General features: G+C 36.8%; 1 protein-coding gene across 1 annotated transcript; it reads right to left on the bottom strand.

The window, feature by feature from the left end:
* Window positions 1–1,259: 1,259 nt before the first annotated feature.
* LOC139843652 (uncharacterized) lies at window positions 1,260–14,099 on the bottom strand. Its single transcript, XM_071833773.1, has 8 exons — window positions 13,785–14,099; window positions 3,304–4,906; window positions 3,034–3,190; window positions 2,639–2,833; window positions 2,280–2,585; window positions 2,076–2,175; window positions 1,909–1,983; window positions 1,260–1,811 (listed from the first exon to the last, which is right to left on the bottom strand). The coding sequence occupies exons 1-8, from the start codon at window positions 14,097–14,099 to the stop codon at window positions 1,260–1,262; spliced, it is 3,303 nt and encodes a 1,100-aa protein (XP_071689874.1).
* Window positions 14,100–15,997: the final 1,898 nt, after the last annotated feature.

Consider the following 15,997-nt stretch of genomic DNA (forward strand, 5'->3'; position numbering starts at 1 on the left):
AAAGATCATGAAAACCTGTCTTCCGGATCATTGACCCTCATGGTGTTAGCAAAGCATTGAGTCACAATTGGTAGTGAGGCATACCCAATTTAGATGAAAATTGTAGTGACCAATTTAGATGTAAATTGGGTCATGCATGAATACCATATGGGAACCAATGAAGCTCCATCTTTGTCTTTTGTTTAAAAGATGAAAATTTTCTAGTTTTGTGTTTTTTAAAAAATGACATCACTAAACATTATGCATTGTTTGTTTGTACAATACAACCTTTAAAATTGATAGATCCACCATTTTTTTCATCTTCATTGGTTCCCAAATGGTAGTGAGGCATAACCAATTTAGATGAAAAATGGGTTATGCATCACTACAATATGGGAACAAATGAAGATCCATCTTTGTGTTTTGTTTAAAAAATAAAATAGACGAAAATTTTCTAGTTTTGTGTTTTAAAGAAGGTGTATGTGTACTTGAGAGGTTTATTTTAAAAGAAGATATATGATATATATGATGGGAAAATACAACCGAAGAAAGAGAAATAGGTTGCTTTTACAAGAAGATTTTTGGTGATACAAGTTTCATATTTTACCCTTAAATTGCTATTAGGTCAATATACCATTTAAGGGTAAGATAGACAATTTATCATATAATAACTAACTATACAAAAAATAAATCAAAACTAAATAAAAAGATGGGACCTACAAGTCCATCACAGCACACAGTCCATTAATTACCTTACTACTGTTACCGATAAAGTAAGTTACAAGTTACAAGTTACAACCATTGTGTACTATGGTATTTTTTTTATCTGTTTTTTTTTTTGAAAAGCAATAATATCATATACGAAATATATACATGTACAATCGAGTTTCACGAAGCCTATCACGATCTATACAAGTGTAATTTGGGTTGTCTACTCACAGTTTCTAAACTACAATCATGTTTGAGAGTCTAGTTCAACTTGCTTGCCCAAATTTGTTTTTTATCTGTTTGATATAGAAATTACAACACAATTATATTAAGTACAAGTTACACTCGTACAACACTAACCATTCTCTATATTTGAAATTTGAGATTATATATGTATCATAAGAAACATAAATTCCGTCATCATCTATAAAAACTATAGTTTTGAGATATTTTTGATAAATACAAAAGAACTAAATGACACACACTCATTTGCTTAAATACCAGCATTAGTCATAACAATATTTTTCATAAGTACTACGAGTATATATTGTCGGATTATAGGCCCCTTTGAATTATGAGCCTTGTTCTAGCACACATGTTGAACACTCACAAATCCGCCCCTGATCATGATCAATTTGATTTTTATCTGTAGCAGCAACTAAAGTATCATCGTCAACAATGGACCCATCCAAATCGCCTCTAACCATATCAATAGTCTCATTTTCTACAAGTTGAGGACCCATCGGTGTGTCACTCTGCAAATGTGTTTCTACATCATCGATACAAATTTGTCCATCCATGTCAAAATTATCTTTAGGTGTTGTCTTGATCACAACTTTCCAATCTTTACGAACAGGATCTGCAACATAGAATACTCGTTGTGCTTGCGAAGCTAGGATATAAGGCTCTTTAGTTTGCTTCAGACCTCGAAAATCGAGTGTCGTAAACCCATTCTCATCAACTTTTATCCTGGAACCACTTGATATCCAATCACAATGGAACAAAACAACTTTCTTCTCATCACCATACTGCAACTTGATTATATCTTTTAAAACACCGTAGTAAGTGACATCTCCCACAATATGATCGCTATCTCTAGCACTCGAGAAGCTACTTGTTAGAGCCTGAAGTATGACTCCGCTATTTTGTGTATTCTTCTCTACATCTTTAATGTGAAATCGGAAACCATTTAAGAATATATCCTTTATATTTCTTTACAACCTCATTTGGACAGTTTGCCAATGTCTCTATATCACTTGTGATTCTGTTATCCTGACTAGTCATGTCCTCATCAACCTGATTTGAGGCAATTTGTTTATACAGTAATAAGTTTGGCTCAGTTATATCATCACTACATTATCGTAATAAAACTAGCAAAAATAACTTACGTAATCAGACAGCCACTCCTCAAACTCCTGACTATGTAAATGTTGAATGTCACGCTTACATCTTTTCAGATTTTGATGACTAAGAATATTCAGATGCTCTCTGCAATCAAAGTAACAAAAAGAGAATAATGTACATTATCGTCAAAATTACACAATGTCATATAAAAAAATAATCTCATAACATAGTAAATTTAAATAACTTACGTTCGTAAGAAATCTATTTCACTACAATTGAACAGCACATGTGAGTGTGCAATAGCCAAAGTGTCATAGCCGAGTTTTACTACGTTTGTTGCACCAATTGGTCGACCAGGCATACATAATATTGGTAAGACAGTATCATCACCACCATCATCATGATTTCGGCTAGTCTTATTATGTATGGTCTCGACATCACTGGCTAAATACAGAGAACAAAATGACAAACACTCTTCCGCTAAATATCCTTCTGCAATTGAACCCTCGGGTTTACTCTTGTTTCGCACATAAGATTTTAATGTACCTAAATACCTGAGTGGTCAAAAAAAGTTTATATCATTTTTTACTACAGCATAAATGGTCACCTCTCGATTGGATACATCCAACGGTAATGAACAGGTCCCCCTAATCTGGCCTCTGAAGCTAGATGAACCGATAGATGAATCATGACGTCAAAAAATGATGGTGGAAAAATCCTTTCTAAATCACAAAGTATTTTTCCAATATCTTTTTCCATGTTAAATAAATCATTAGGATTAAGAACTTTTGAGCATAATTGTCTGTAGTACCGACATAACTTCATGATAACAGAACGCACATGCTTCGGTAAAATATTTCTTATTGCCACGAGAAGCAACTGCTGCATCAAAATATGATTATCGTGACTTTTTAGGCCTAACATTTTTGGAGTAGGTTTTACCTTAATGCATCTAGAAATATTAGCAGCATAACCATCTGGCACTTTCACCTCTTTTAGTACATTACAAAATTTTTCTTTTTCTTTTTTTTATCCATTTCGAAACATGCAGGAGGCAAATACACTTTGCCATTTGATAAAGGTTCTGAATGAAGTTCATGTCTAATACCCATTTCTTCCAAATCACGACGTCCTTTTAAATGATCCTTGGTCTTTCCATCTATATTCATTAACATTCCAATGAGACTGTCACATACATTCTTTTCAGTATGCATTACGTCTATATTATGACATATTAAGTTATTTTTCGAGTATGGTAACTGAAAAAAATACTTCTCTTCTTCCAATTATATGGTAAGGATGGGTTATCCTTCACAAGTTTTCCAAATTTTATTTCAAAACCTTTCAGCTCCGCAAGCACTTGTTCCCCTGTTAAGCTACGCGGTGGCCCTTCACGTTCTTCCGTGCCATCAAAAGAATCTTTATCCATACGGAAAGGATGCAACGATTCCAACCAGCGACGATGTGCCATGAAGATTTCTTTGTGAGAGTTTGATAACCGTGTTAATCTGGTTTCCTTATGGCATGAAGGACAAGCTAATTTACCTTTAGTGCTCCAACCCGATAAATTCGTATATGCAGGAAAGTCACTTACCGTCCATAACAAATAAGCACACAGTGTGAAGTAACTCTTAGTTGATGCGTCATAAGTATTAACTCCAATATCCCACAACTCTTTCAACTCATCAACTAGAGGTTGCATATAGACATCTATATTATTACCTGGAGCAGATGGACCGGGTATAAGTAAACTTAGGAATAGAAAAGGTTTTTTCATGCACAACCATGGAGGTAGATTATATGGCATCAAAACAACAGGCCATGTACTATGTGAAACACTCATGTTTCCAAAAGGGTTAAACCCATCACTCGCCAAACCAAGCCTCACATTACGAGGTTCTTTAGCAAATTCCTTATTTTCATAATCAAATGTTTTCCAGGCTGGTGAATCTGCGGGATATCTTAATCTACCATCTTTCGTATGACTCTCTTCATGCCATCTCATCGACCCGGTCGTTTTAGGCGACATAAACAATCTTTGCAAGCGTGGTATGAGTGGAAAATAACGCAACACTTTTGCTCCAACCTTCTTAGCTTTATAATCACCATCATTATCAACTTCAGTGGTTGACTCATTTTCAGAATCATTATTAATTTGTTTATATCTTGAGGTCTGACATACGTCACACTTAATTTTGTCCTTGTTTTCTTTCCAGTACAACATACAATCATTTGGACAAGCATCAATTTTCTCATAACCTAGACCCAAATCTCTTATTATCTTCCTTAATTCATACAATGACTTCGGTATGGCAGCATGAAGGAAGGCTTCCCTCATTGTGTCAAGAATCATGCTGAATCCTTTTTCATTACATTTTCCAACACATTTTGAATGGAAGAGTCTAACAATGAACGAAAGAACAGAGAACTTACAGCCGGTATATAATTCTTTCTTTGCATCTTCCAATACTTTATTAAACTTTTCAGCATTTAAGTTTGGTACAGTCTGATTTTCAGTTTGTTGGATATCATCTTCATCTTCATCTTCATCTTCAAACACATTGAAGACGCATTGGGCCAATGCTTGCATATCATCATCATCAGCATCTTCAAACGTTGGTGTATCATCCGGTTTGAAATACACATTTGGAATTTTATAACCTTCGAAAAACCCGTCACATAGCAAATGTGTTTTAGCCTGGACCCGATCAAACCGTTTGTGATTACCGCAATATTTGCACGGACAATATATATGACCATCTTTTCCCTTTTTAGAGAAAATACGTTCTATAAATTTGTCAAGTCCTTTTTTGTATGCAGGGGAAGATCTACACAATGACATCCAAGTCGAGTCCATCATATATAGACCTGTATTCTACAAACACATTTAATCGGACATAAATTAACGTGGTTCAAAATCAAAGATTGTACTATAAGAATTAAGGGGTATGGACATGAAACAAAAGAAATTAACCTGGTTCAAAATCAAAGATTCAAAATTAAGGGGTATGGACAAAGCGTATGAAACAAGCTGACCCAATTTTTTGATGATTGCAACTTATATCTTCAATTACGTATTAACTAATTAATAATCGATGATTGAAATTAACTTAGATCTGCAAACACATCTTCAAAAACTGATGATGATTGCAATTGTAATTAAATACGTACGATGTTATTATAAATTGTTAATAGTAATAGTAATAATAATAATTATTATTATTATTATATGATGATTTTGATACATCTAATAAGATCTAATACTATAAGTTTAAGATAAAGATTCAAATAATTAATAAAATATAAAATAATATACATAATGTAGGTTAAAAGTTGTCCGGTGGTGTACGTTTAATGACCCGTCCTAATCCATCAGGACGAATACATTACATTTGGTTACATCGCGAGGTACTTGACCTCTATATGATACATTTTACAAACATTGAATTCGTTTTTAAAAGACAAACTTTCATTACATCGAAAGTTGACGGCATGCATACCATTTCCTAATATATCAAACTATAATTGACTTAGTAATAATCTTGATGAACTCAACGACTCGAATGCAACGTCTTTTGAAATATGTCATGATTGACTCCAAGTAATATCTCTAGAATGAGCAAATGCACAGCGAAAGATTTCTTTCATACCTGAGAATAAACATGCTTTCAAGTGTCAACCAGCAGGTTGGTGAGTTCATTAGTTTATCATAATCGATCATTTACATAATTTTAATAGACCACAAGATTTTCATTTCAATTTCTCATAAATATACGTCCCATACATAGAGACAAAAATCATTCATATAGATTGAACACCTGGTAACCGACATTAACAAGATGCATATAAGAATATTCCCATCATTCCGGGACATCCATCGGACATGATAAAAAAAACATCGAAGTACTAAAGCATCCGCTACAACGGATGGGGTTTGTTGGATCCAATAGATCTATCTTTAGGATTCGCATCAATTAGTAGACTGGTTTACTAATTCTTAGGTTACCAAGCAAAAAGGGACATATTCGGCTTCGATCATTCAACCATAGAATGTAGTTCAATTACTTGTGTCTATTTCGTCAAACATTTATAAAAGCGCATGTATTCTCAGTCCCAAAAATATATATTGCAAAAGCATTTAAAAAGGGAGCAAATGAAACTCACAATACTGTATTTTGTAGTAAAAATACATATGACGTCATTGAACAAATGTAGGGTTGGCCTCGGATTCACGAACCTATATCAAGTATATATATTAACACATATGATCGTAATCGAACAAGTTTATGTGTTATTAGTAATTGTTATTTTAGTAACTTGTGTGTTTCATTAATAACTAAATTAGCTATATTTATTTGATATATTTTAGATAAATAGTTAGTATTTATTATGAAAATATTAATGTTGTTAGGTGATATGTATTAAATATATTCTTATATAGCTATTTATTTGGTAAAATAATATTAATAGTAATAAATAAAAATTTGTATCTTTTTATGATAATAATAATACTAAAAATAATTAGATTTATTAATAATACTAACATTAATAGTTTTGATAATAATACTAATAATAATAATAAGTTTTAATATTAATGATAATGGTTTTAATCTTAATGATACTACTAATAATCACCTAAGTGATAATACTAATAATAATAATACTTATGATAATCATAATAATAATAATCATACTTTTATAAATGATAAATTTATATTTTTAATGATGATAATAACATTAGTAATAACAATAATCATAATAATAATCATAACGGTAATCATAATCATAATAAATGATACTTTATAATAATACTTGTAGTAGTAATAATAAGTATAATAATAATAATAATAATATTAATAATAATAATAAAAATATTAATTTTAAAATACAACCTTTGAAGAAAACAAGCTCCTAAAAATAAAACGCCACTGCCCAGACTCGAACCTGAGGCCTCTCGCTTAAACACCCACACCCTAAACCAATGAACCATTCCATGTTTTTTTCTGATTTATTCTGTTTCCAAATATTATTATTCCGTTATTATTTTGGCCCAACCGTATGTCCACAAGACAAATTTTCATAAGCCCAATAACTGAAAACCACCCAACATTTTATTTCCAGTTTGACTCGGTAGAACAACCACAAACAATTTCATCAGTACTCGAGTATCCTCTTATAATATTGACATCTTTCGAATTCGTTCATCAATACAGTGTATTATTATCATGCTGTTATAACAGCCCAACCGAAGTAATTCATGGCCCAGCGAAACAAGCTTTACACAGCCCAACAAAACAAATAATGGCCCATCGTGTGCTTAATTTGGATTCAAGAAGCAACCCGTTTAATATTTAATAAGGGTTACGGTTTGTTTATGAATTGAAACATGAACGAAGCTGTGATAACGGGTATCCTCATTTAACAAATCATCACCACCTCAAGCTTAGAATTTCGTTTTCATTCTTATCGTTACAGCATCATCATTATCATCTGTGACACCGCTGATTTTTTTTTTCTTAAATACGTGGCGGAAGCATTAACGTTAATTAAACCATTATAATAATATAAACATATCATAATTACATAACCAAAACAGTTGACAGCTAGCATTTAACTAATACATATGGTGTCACGTGACGTTTCAACAAAAGTTTAGTTTTATAGGAAAAGACACATCAGAGTTGGCTCCTGTCAAACATAACATCAGCATGCCCCGTCTTCTCCCCAAAAGCATCATCTCTACAAAAGCTAATAACCTGCAGGGAGGAGATGGAGGGGAATTAGCACGAAGCTAAGTGAGTACGACTAACCACAGGCAATAGTATACAGAACAGTTATACTAATCATGTCACAAAGAGCTAACACACAAACATCACCCAAGTGCCGTCTACAGAGACTCTGGCGGCTCGGCCAAACCATTAACCACCAGTTGATCGGGCTGGGGCTTACCAGAAGTTCCTCCACCACCGTATGTATATACATAATCCACACGCGACGGACGCGTCATTCACATATATATACACCACGGCTGTCTAGGCTACCACAGAGGAACCCAACCCGCAGGTTGATCTCTCCTACCGAGGCTACCACACAATAGGGACGCACTGGGCTCCAGCAGACAAGCATCAACTAACATGCAGTCATCACAATAAACTAACTAACTGTATCAATAAGTACAACTAACTAGCATGGCAGTCATAATATAACATGCTACTCTATACTAAATTCCACAGTTAGCCCCACTCACCGATTACCAGCAAACGAGAAGGTGTTCAGCTATCTAATCACTGAACCTTCTCTTTCTCCTTTTCTCCTGAGAAATACATATACACGAGTTAGTTTATGTCCATAAACACCAAATAACACAAATATAGAAATTTTGTCAGAAAATCTGTCCGCTAAAATTTTTCTGTTTAACACTTGTGCACTTTTGAAATTTTCATCAAAATCTCAAAATACAAACGGGCAGCATAACGGCTAGAAATCAACACTTGGTAAAATTTCCACTGCCCAAGACACTCGGTCGACTGTCAGAGACAGTCGGCCGATTGTCTACACACACTCGGCCGATTGACAAGGTCTTTCACAGACACACTCGGCCGTGGGTCTCACTCACTCGGTCGATGGTCGAGTCAGTCGGTCGAGTGTCTCGAGACACTCGGCCGACCGTGTTCATCTGCAGAAGCTGAAGCCAAAGTGACGGGTTTCACCCAAATTCATCCATTTCTTGCTCTAGAGCTCGATTTTTACCTCAAAACTGACCAAATCTAAGACACTATACATCAAGAAACATAAACCCACAAGATTTGGACTCAAACAACATCAAATTCAACTCTTTTGACCCAAATTACCCACTTTGTAAAAACTATCACAAAAACCCAATTTTCTTGAAGATTAAATCATGAAAACTTGTGATTCTTACCTTGATAGAATCAGTAGATCATAAGGAACACGAAAATTTAAATGATTTGAGCTCAAGAACAAAGATTAGAAATTAGGGTTTGGTATGTGAAAGAGATGAAGGTACGGGAGGGTTTGGGAGTTTTCTAGAAAATGAGAAGGGAAGCCAGCACTTAGTCACTTAATTGGGTTTAATTCCCACACTGAGTGACACACGGGTATTTATCAGTTATCTGATATCTTTCGTACATCATTTGGCAAACCAAATGAAGTCCAAATTAAATAAACAAACCTGTTCTGTGACCCTTGTCACAAACTGGTCCTAACCTCATCATTAATTAATAATAAACATTAAATAAAAATAAAAGCATATAATAACGCAACACCAACTTAAGGGCAATCTAGTAATCTTACATCTAGGCCCACTTGAGGATGTTACAAATCTACCCCCCTTAAGAAGATTCCGTCCTCGGAATCTGATCAAGGTCAAACAACTGGGGATAGCGCGTCCTCATTAACTCCTCGGTTTCCCACGTTAGGTTGGAACCTAAACTGTGTCGCCACTCTACTAACACCATTGGAATCAGCTTCCTTCTTAACTTGGTGACTTTCTTGTCCACTATCTTAATCGGTTCTTCTACTAACTTTTTACTTAAATCCACTTTCAAATCCTTCAGCGGAAGAATCAAACTTTCATCCTCTACCTTGCATTTTCTCAAATAGCACACATTGAAGGTGTTATGAATCCCTGCTAACTCTGAAGGAAGATCCAAAACAACGGTCTGATCATTTAAAATCTCTTTGATTGGAAATGGTCCAATAAATCTCGGCGCTAACTTACCGCGTTTACCAAATCTGATAACCCCTTTCCATGGCGAAACCTTCAAGTAAACACGATCACCTACATCAAATGTTACCGGACGCCTGCGCGGATCAGCATACATCTTTTGTCTATCTCTAGCTGCTTTTAACTTCTCACGTGCAATTTCAACTTTTTCTGCGGTTATCTGAACAATTTCGGGACCTGCAAATTGTTTCTCACCTGCTTCTAACCAACATGTAGGAGTTCTGCACTTTCGACCATACAACATTTCATACGGCGGCATACCGATACTCGAGTGATATGAATTGTTGTAAGCAAACTCTATCAAAGGAAGATGCGAATCCCAAGAACCACCATATTCTAAGACACACGCTCTCAACATGTCTTCTAATGTCTGAATTGTTCGCTCACTCTGACCATCTGTCTGAGGATGATAAGCTGTACTAAGATTCACACGCGTACCCAGATTCTGCTGCAAACTGTTCCAGAAGTTCGATACAAACCTAGTATCTATAGACAATGGCACACCATGTCGGCTAACAATCTCTTTCAAGTACAATTCTGCTAAATCACTCAACGAAGCTGTTTCACGAGTAGCTAAAAAGTGAGCACTCTTTGTCAGACGATCCACTATCACCCAGATCATGTCATGTCCTTTATGGGTTCGGGGTAACTTGGTTACAAAATCCATCGTTATGTGATCCCATTTCCACTGAGGAATTTCTAACTGTCGTAAAGACCCATACGGTTTCTGATGTTCTGCTTTAACTTGTGCACAAATATGACATTTTTCGACGAAACTTGCAACATCTGTCTTCATTGTCGGCCACCAATACAACGTTTTCAAGTCTCTATACATCTTTGTACTACCTGGATGAACGGTCAATCGAGATTTATGCGCTTCAGTAAGGATTAAATCCCTTAAATCTCCAAGCATAGGCACCCAAATTCGGTCTTTATAGGTCTTTAATCCTCTAGAATCATTGCATAGGTCAAATTTTCTTTTCTTCATTAGCTCAGTCTTTAGATTTTCACCATTTAATGCTACTAACTGAACGGTTTTCAAACGATCGATCAAGTCTGAAACTAGCTCAATTCTCATAAATCTGACATTTTCGACTGTTTTCTTGCGACTCAGAGCATCTGCAACCACATTTGCTTTACCCGGATGGTATTTAATCTCACAATCATAGTCTTTAATCAATTCTAAACCTCGTAGTTGACGCATATTGACTTCCTTCTGCGAAAAGAGATATTGAAGGCTGTGATGATCTGTATAAATTTCACAATGTGTACCATACAAATAGTGTCTCCAAAGCTTCAAAGCAAACACAACTGCAGTTAACTCTAAATCATGAGTAGGGTAGTTTCGTTCATGATTCTTTAATTGTCGTGAAGCATACACTATAACTTTATTTCTTTGCATCAAAACACATCCCAGACCTGCACGTGACGCATCGCAATAGACTACAAAATCTTCTGTTCCTTCTGGTAAAGCTAAACTGGCGCTTGACATAACAACTGTTTGAGAGTCTGAAAAGCCTTTTCTTGTTCATCAGTCCATCGAAAGGCTACATCTTTTCTGGTTAACTTAGTCAACGGACCTGCTATTTTAGAAAAGTCTTTAATAAATCTGCGGTAATAACCTGCTAAACCCAGAAAACTCTTAATTTCTGTTGGCGTTTTCGGCGAGTTCCAATTCATTACAGCTTCTATTTTTGACTGATCTACTTTGATACCCTGCTCACAAATCACATGACCCAGAAACTGTACTTCTCGTAACCAAAATTCACACTTGGAGAACTTAGCGTACAATTGTTCCTATTTCAAAAGCTCTAATACTAACCTCAGATGCGTAGCATGATCTTTCTCGGTTTTCGAATATATCAAGATATCATCTATGAAGACAATCACAAATTTGTCAAGATACTGACGACACACCATGTTCATTAAATCCATAAACACTGCTGGTGCGTTTGTTAACCCGAATGGCATAACTAAAAACTCATAATGACCATATCTAGTTCTGAACGCTGTTTTCGGTATATCGTTCTCTGCAACACGTACCTGATGATACCCTGAACGTAGATCAATCTTTGAAAAGTAGGAAGCACCCTGTAACTGTTCAAATAAATCATCTATTCTTGGTATCGGATACTTATTCTTTATCGTTCTCTTATTCAAATCGCGGTAATCTATACACATACGAAGCGACCCATCTTTCTTTTTCACAAACAGAACAGGAGCACCCCATGGTGAAGAACTTGGTCGGATAAACCCCTTATCTAACAGTTCCTGAATCTGAGACATCATTTCTCGGATTTCTGACGGAGCTAATCTGTAAGGAGCTTTTGCAACTGGCGTAGCACCTGGAACCAAATCGATTTTTATACTCTACTTCACGTACTGGAGGTAACCCGGGTAGATCATCTGGAAACACTTCGGGAAATTCTGACACAACGGGAATATCGGTCACCTGTTTCTTTTCTTTCTTAACATCAATCACATAAGCTAAAAACGTATCACACCCTTTCGATATCACCTTCTGAGCTTTCATTAGGGAAACCATAGGGAAGTTAAATCCACTGCGCTCTCCCCTAGCTATCACTCGGGATCCGTCGGCCAAACGGAAAGAAAGCATCTTCTTATCACACTTAATATTAGCCCTATTAGCTCTTAACCAATTCATGCCTATGACTACATCAAAGCTAGGTATAGGCATCAACAAACAGGTTAAAGGAAAAGAATGGCCGTCGATCTCGATGGTAAGTCCAGACACAGATGATGTGCATGGAACCCTCTTACCATCAGCTACTTCTATTCCCAAAGGTTCATCTAACTTCCTAATAGGCAACTTCAACTTATCACAGAAGCCTAAAGACATAAAAGAACGATTCGTTCCTGAATCAAACAACACACGAGCTGGCAAGGAGTTAACCAAGAACATACCGGTAATGACGTCATCGGTAGCGGTTGCAGCGTTTACTGTCATCTGAAACGCCCTCGCCTCTGCTGTTGGAGGATTCTTTCTCTTCTGCCCGGCAGTAGAAGCAGAAGATCCCCCAGAAGTAGCCGACCTCGCCCCTGACCCTGCCCCAGAACCGGATCTTGACGCAGTTGGACAATTTACTGATCTATGCCCCTCTTGATGGCAACTCCAACAAACATTTGACTTAAAGGAACAAGCTGTTGATTCATGACCTAACACTCCGCATTTCAAACACCTTCTAGTCATTGGAGAACACGGGCCTGTATGGGTTGACTTACAAACATTGCACCAACCAGACTGAGTAGAACCCGATCCACTCATACCAGATTTACTTTTCTGTTTAAACCCACCTGACTTTTTACCACGAAAACCAGATTGTTTACTTGATTGTTGAACAGACTGACCACCTGATTGACTTTCTGATTTTCCCCCAATAGATCCACTTTGTGAACTTTCTCTTCTTTATGCCATTACATCACCTTCCGTAACCTTAGCCATTTCATGAGCCTGTGCCAAGGTTGTTGCAAATCTCGCAACTGTTCTATATTCTGGTTTAATTACCCGCATGAAATGCTGAATCTTATCCTTCTCAGTTGGTACCCATTGCTGAACAAACCTTAACTTAGATGTGAAGTCTCTGAAAACTTCATCAATCGTCATACTTTCTGTCATCCTCATATTCAAAAACTCAGTTTTCAACCTTTCCATTTCATACTCAGAACAATACTGCTCACGAACTTTAGCAGCAAATTGTTCCCAGGTAATCTGACTGATCTGTTCCCTAGGCAAGTATGCTGTAATAGAATCCCACCACTCCATCGCTTCACCCTTGAGAAGTCTACTTGCAAACAGTACCATAGATTCAGGTTCACAGAAACACGCTTCTAATGCTCTTTCTACTTCTCTTAGCCAATTAAGTGTCACGGTAGGGTTTGTGTGACCATGATATTCTGGAGGTTTGCAATCAATAAACTGTTTATAAGTACACTTCTTTCTTGTTTCAGGAACTTGGAATGGGTACATCATTTGGTTTGGAAATGCCTGGTTAAACGGGAATGGCATTTGGAGATTTTGGTAAGTGTTTTGTGGAAACTGGGATTGGGAACTACCACCAGCTTGGTTATAATAGTTTGGAGGAAAATTTGTGTTTAATGCAGTGGTATTAGGGTTCCATTGCGTCCGTTCTTGTTCTAGTTCCTTTATTTTCTCCTGAGCTTCTAATAATCGACTCTGTAGGTTTATAACTTCTTGGGAGTTTTCTTCCTCTGATGAAACGTGCCCATCTTCGTCAGGGGCTCTGAATGTACCAGTTCCGGGGGCGGTAGGGCCAGTAGCATTAGCTTCATTATCTGCCATTACTGCACTACCACAACACTCACACCAAAGCTTAGTATAAACTCGGTTAGTACTACCAACTAACACACAACCTGTCCTAGTACTCACTTAACCCATCCCCGGCATGTTATGTTTGACATGACTTTACTAAGTTTGGGAACATGACATTCAGATCACAATGCACATGCTGCCAAACTCAGCTCTGATACCAACTTGTGACACCGCTGATTTTTTTTTCTTCTTAAATACGTGGCAGAAGCATTAACGTTAATTAAACCATTATAATAATATAAACATATCATAATTACATAACCAAAACAGTTGACAGCTAGCATTTAACTAATACATATGGTGTCACGTGACGTTTCAACAAAAGTTTAGTTTTATAGGAAAAGACACATCAGAGTTGGCTCCTGTCAAACATAACATCAGCATGCCCCGTCTTCTCCCCAAAAGCATCATCTCTACAAAAGCTAATAACCTGCAGGGAGGAGATGGAGGGGAATTAGCACGAAGCTAAGTGAGTACGACTAACCACAGGCAATAGTATACAGAACAGTTATACTAATCATGTCACAAAGAGCTAACACACAAACATCACCCAAGTGCCGTCTACAGAGACTCTGGCGGCTCGGCCAAACCATTAACCACCAGTTGATCGGGCTGGGGCTTACCAGAAGTTCCTCCACCACCGTATGTATATACATAATCCACACGCGACGGACGCGTCATTCACATATATATACACCACGGCTGTCTAGGCTACCACAGAGGAACCCAACCCGCAGGTTGATCTCTCCTACCGAGGCTACCACACAATAGGGACGCACTGGGCTCCAGCAGACAAGCATCAACTAACATGCAGTCATCACAATAAACTAACTAACTGTATCAATAAGTACAACTAACTAGCATGGCAGTCATAATATAACATGCTACTCTATACTAAATTCCACAGTTAGCCCCACTCACCGATTACCAGCAAACGAGAAGGTGTTCAGCTATCTAATCACTGAACCTTCTCTTTCTCCTTTTCTCCTGAGAAATACATATACACGAGTTAGTTTATGTCCATAAACACCAAATAACACAAATATAGAAATTTTGTCAGAAAATCTGTCCGCTAAAATTTTTCTGTTTAACACTTGTGCACTTTTGAAATTTTCATCAAAATCTCAAAATACAAACGGGCAGCATAACGGCTAGAAATCAACACTTGGTAAAATTTCCACTGCCCAAGACACTCGGTCGACTGTCAGAGACAGTCGGCCGATTGTCTACACACACTCGGCCGATTGACAAGGTCTTTCACAGACACACTCGGCCGTGGGTCTCACTCACTCGGTCGATGGTCGAGTCAGTCGGTCGAGTGTCTCGAGACACTCGGCCGACCGTGTTCATCTGCAGAAGCTGAAGCCAAAGTGACGGGTTTCACCCAAATTCATCCAATTCTTGCTCTAGAGCTCGATTTTTACCTCAAAACTGACCAAATCTAAGACACTATACATCAAGAAACATAAACCCACAAGATTTGGACTCAAACAACATCAAATTCAACTCTTTTGACCCAAATTACCCACTTTGTAAAAACTATCACAAAAACCCAATTTTCTTGAAGATTAAATCATGAAAACTTGTGATTCTTACCTTGATAGAATCAGTAGATCATAAGGAACACGAAAATGTAAATGATTTGAGCTCAAGAACAAAGATTAGAAATTAGGGTTTGGTATGTGAAAGAGATGAAGGTACGGGAGGGTTTGGGAGTTTTCTAGAAAATGAGAAGGGAAGCCAGCACTTAGTCACTTAATTGGGTTTAATTCCCACACTGAGTGACACACGGGTATTTATCAGTTATCTGATATCTTTCGTACATCATTTGGCAAACCAAACGAAGTCCAAATTAAATAAACAAACCT

This window comes from Rutidosis leptorrhynchoides, chromosome 1 (assembly GCF_046630445.1).
Source record: "Rutidosis leptorrhynchoides isolate AG116_Rl617_1_P2 chromosome 1, CSIRO_AGI_Rlap_v1, whole genome shotgun sequence".
NCBI lineage: Eukaryota > Viridiplantae > Streptophyta > Magnoliopsida > Asterales > Asteraceae > Rutidosis > Rutidosis leptorrhynchoides.

Excerpts from the sequence above, each read along its gene's own strand:
- LOC139843652 (XM_071833773.1), bottom strand. The coding sequence starts at position 14,099 with ATGGCAGATAATGAAGCTAATGCTACTGGCCCTACCGCCCCCGGAACT. Across the intron at positions 3,191-3,303 it reads ATATAATTGGAAGAAGAGAA|ATGGAAAGACCAAGGATCAT; the intron begins GTATTTTTTTCA and ends TAATGAATATAG. Across the intron at positions 2,834-3,033 it reads AAAAAGAAAAATTTTGTAAT|ACAATTATGCTCAAAAGTTC; the intron begins GTACTAAAAGAG and ends TCGGTACTACAG.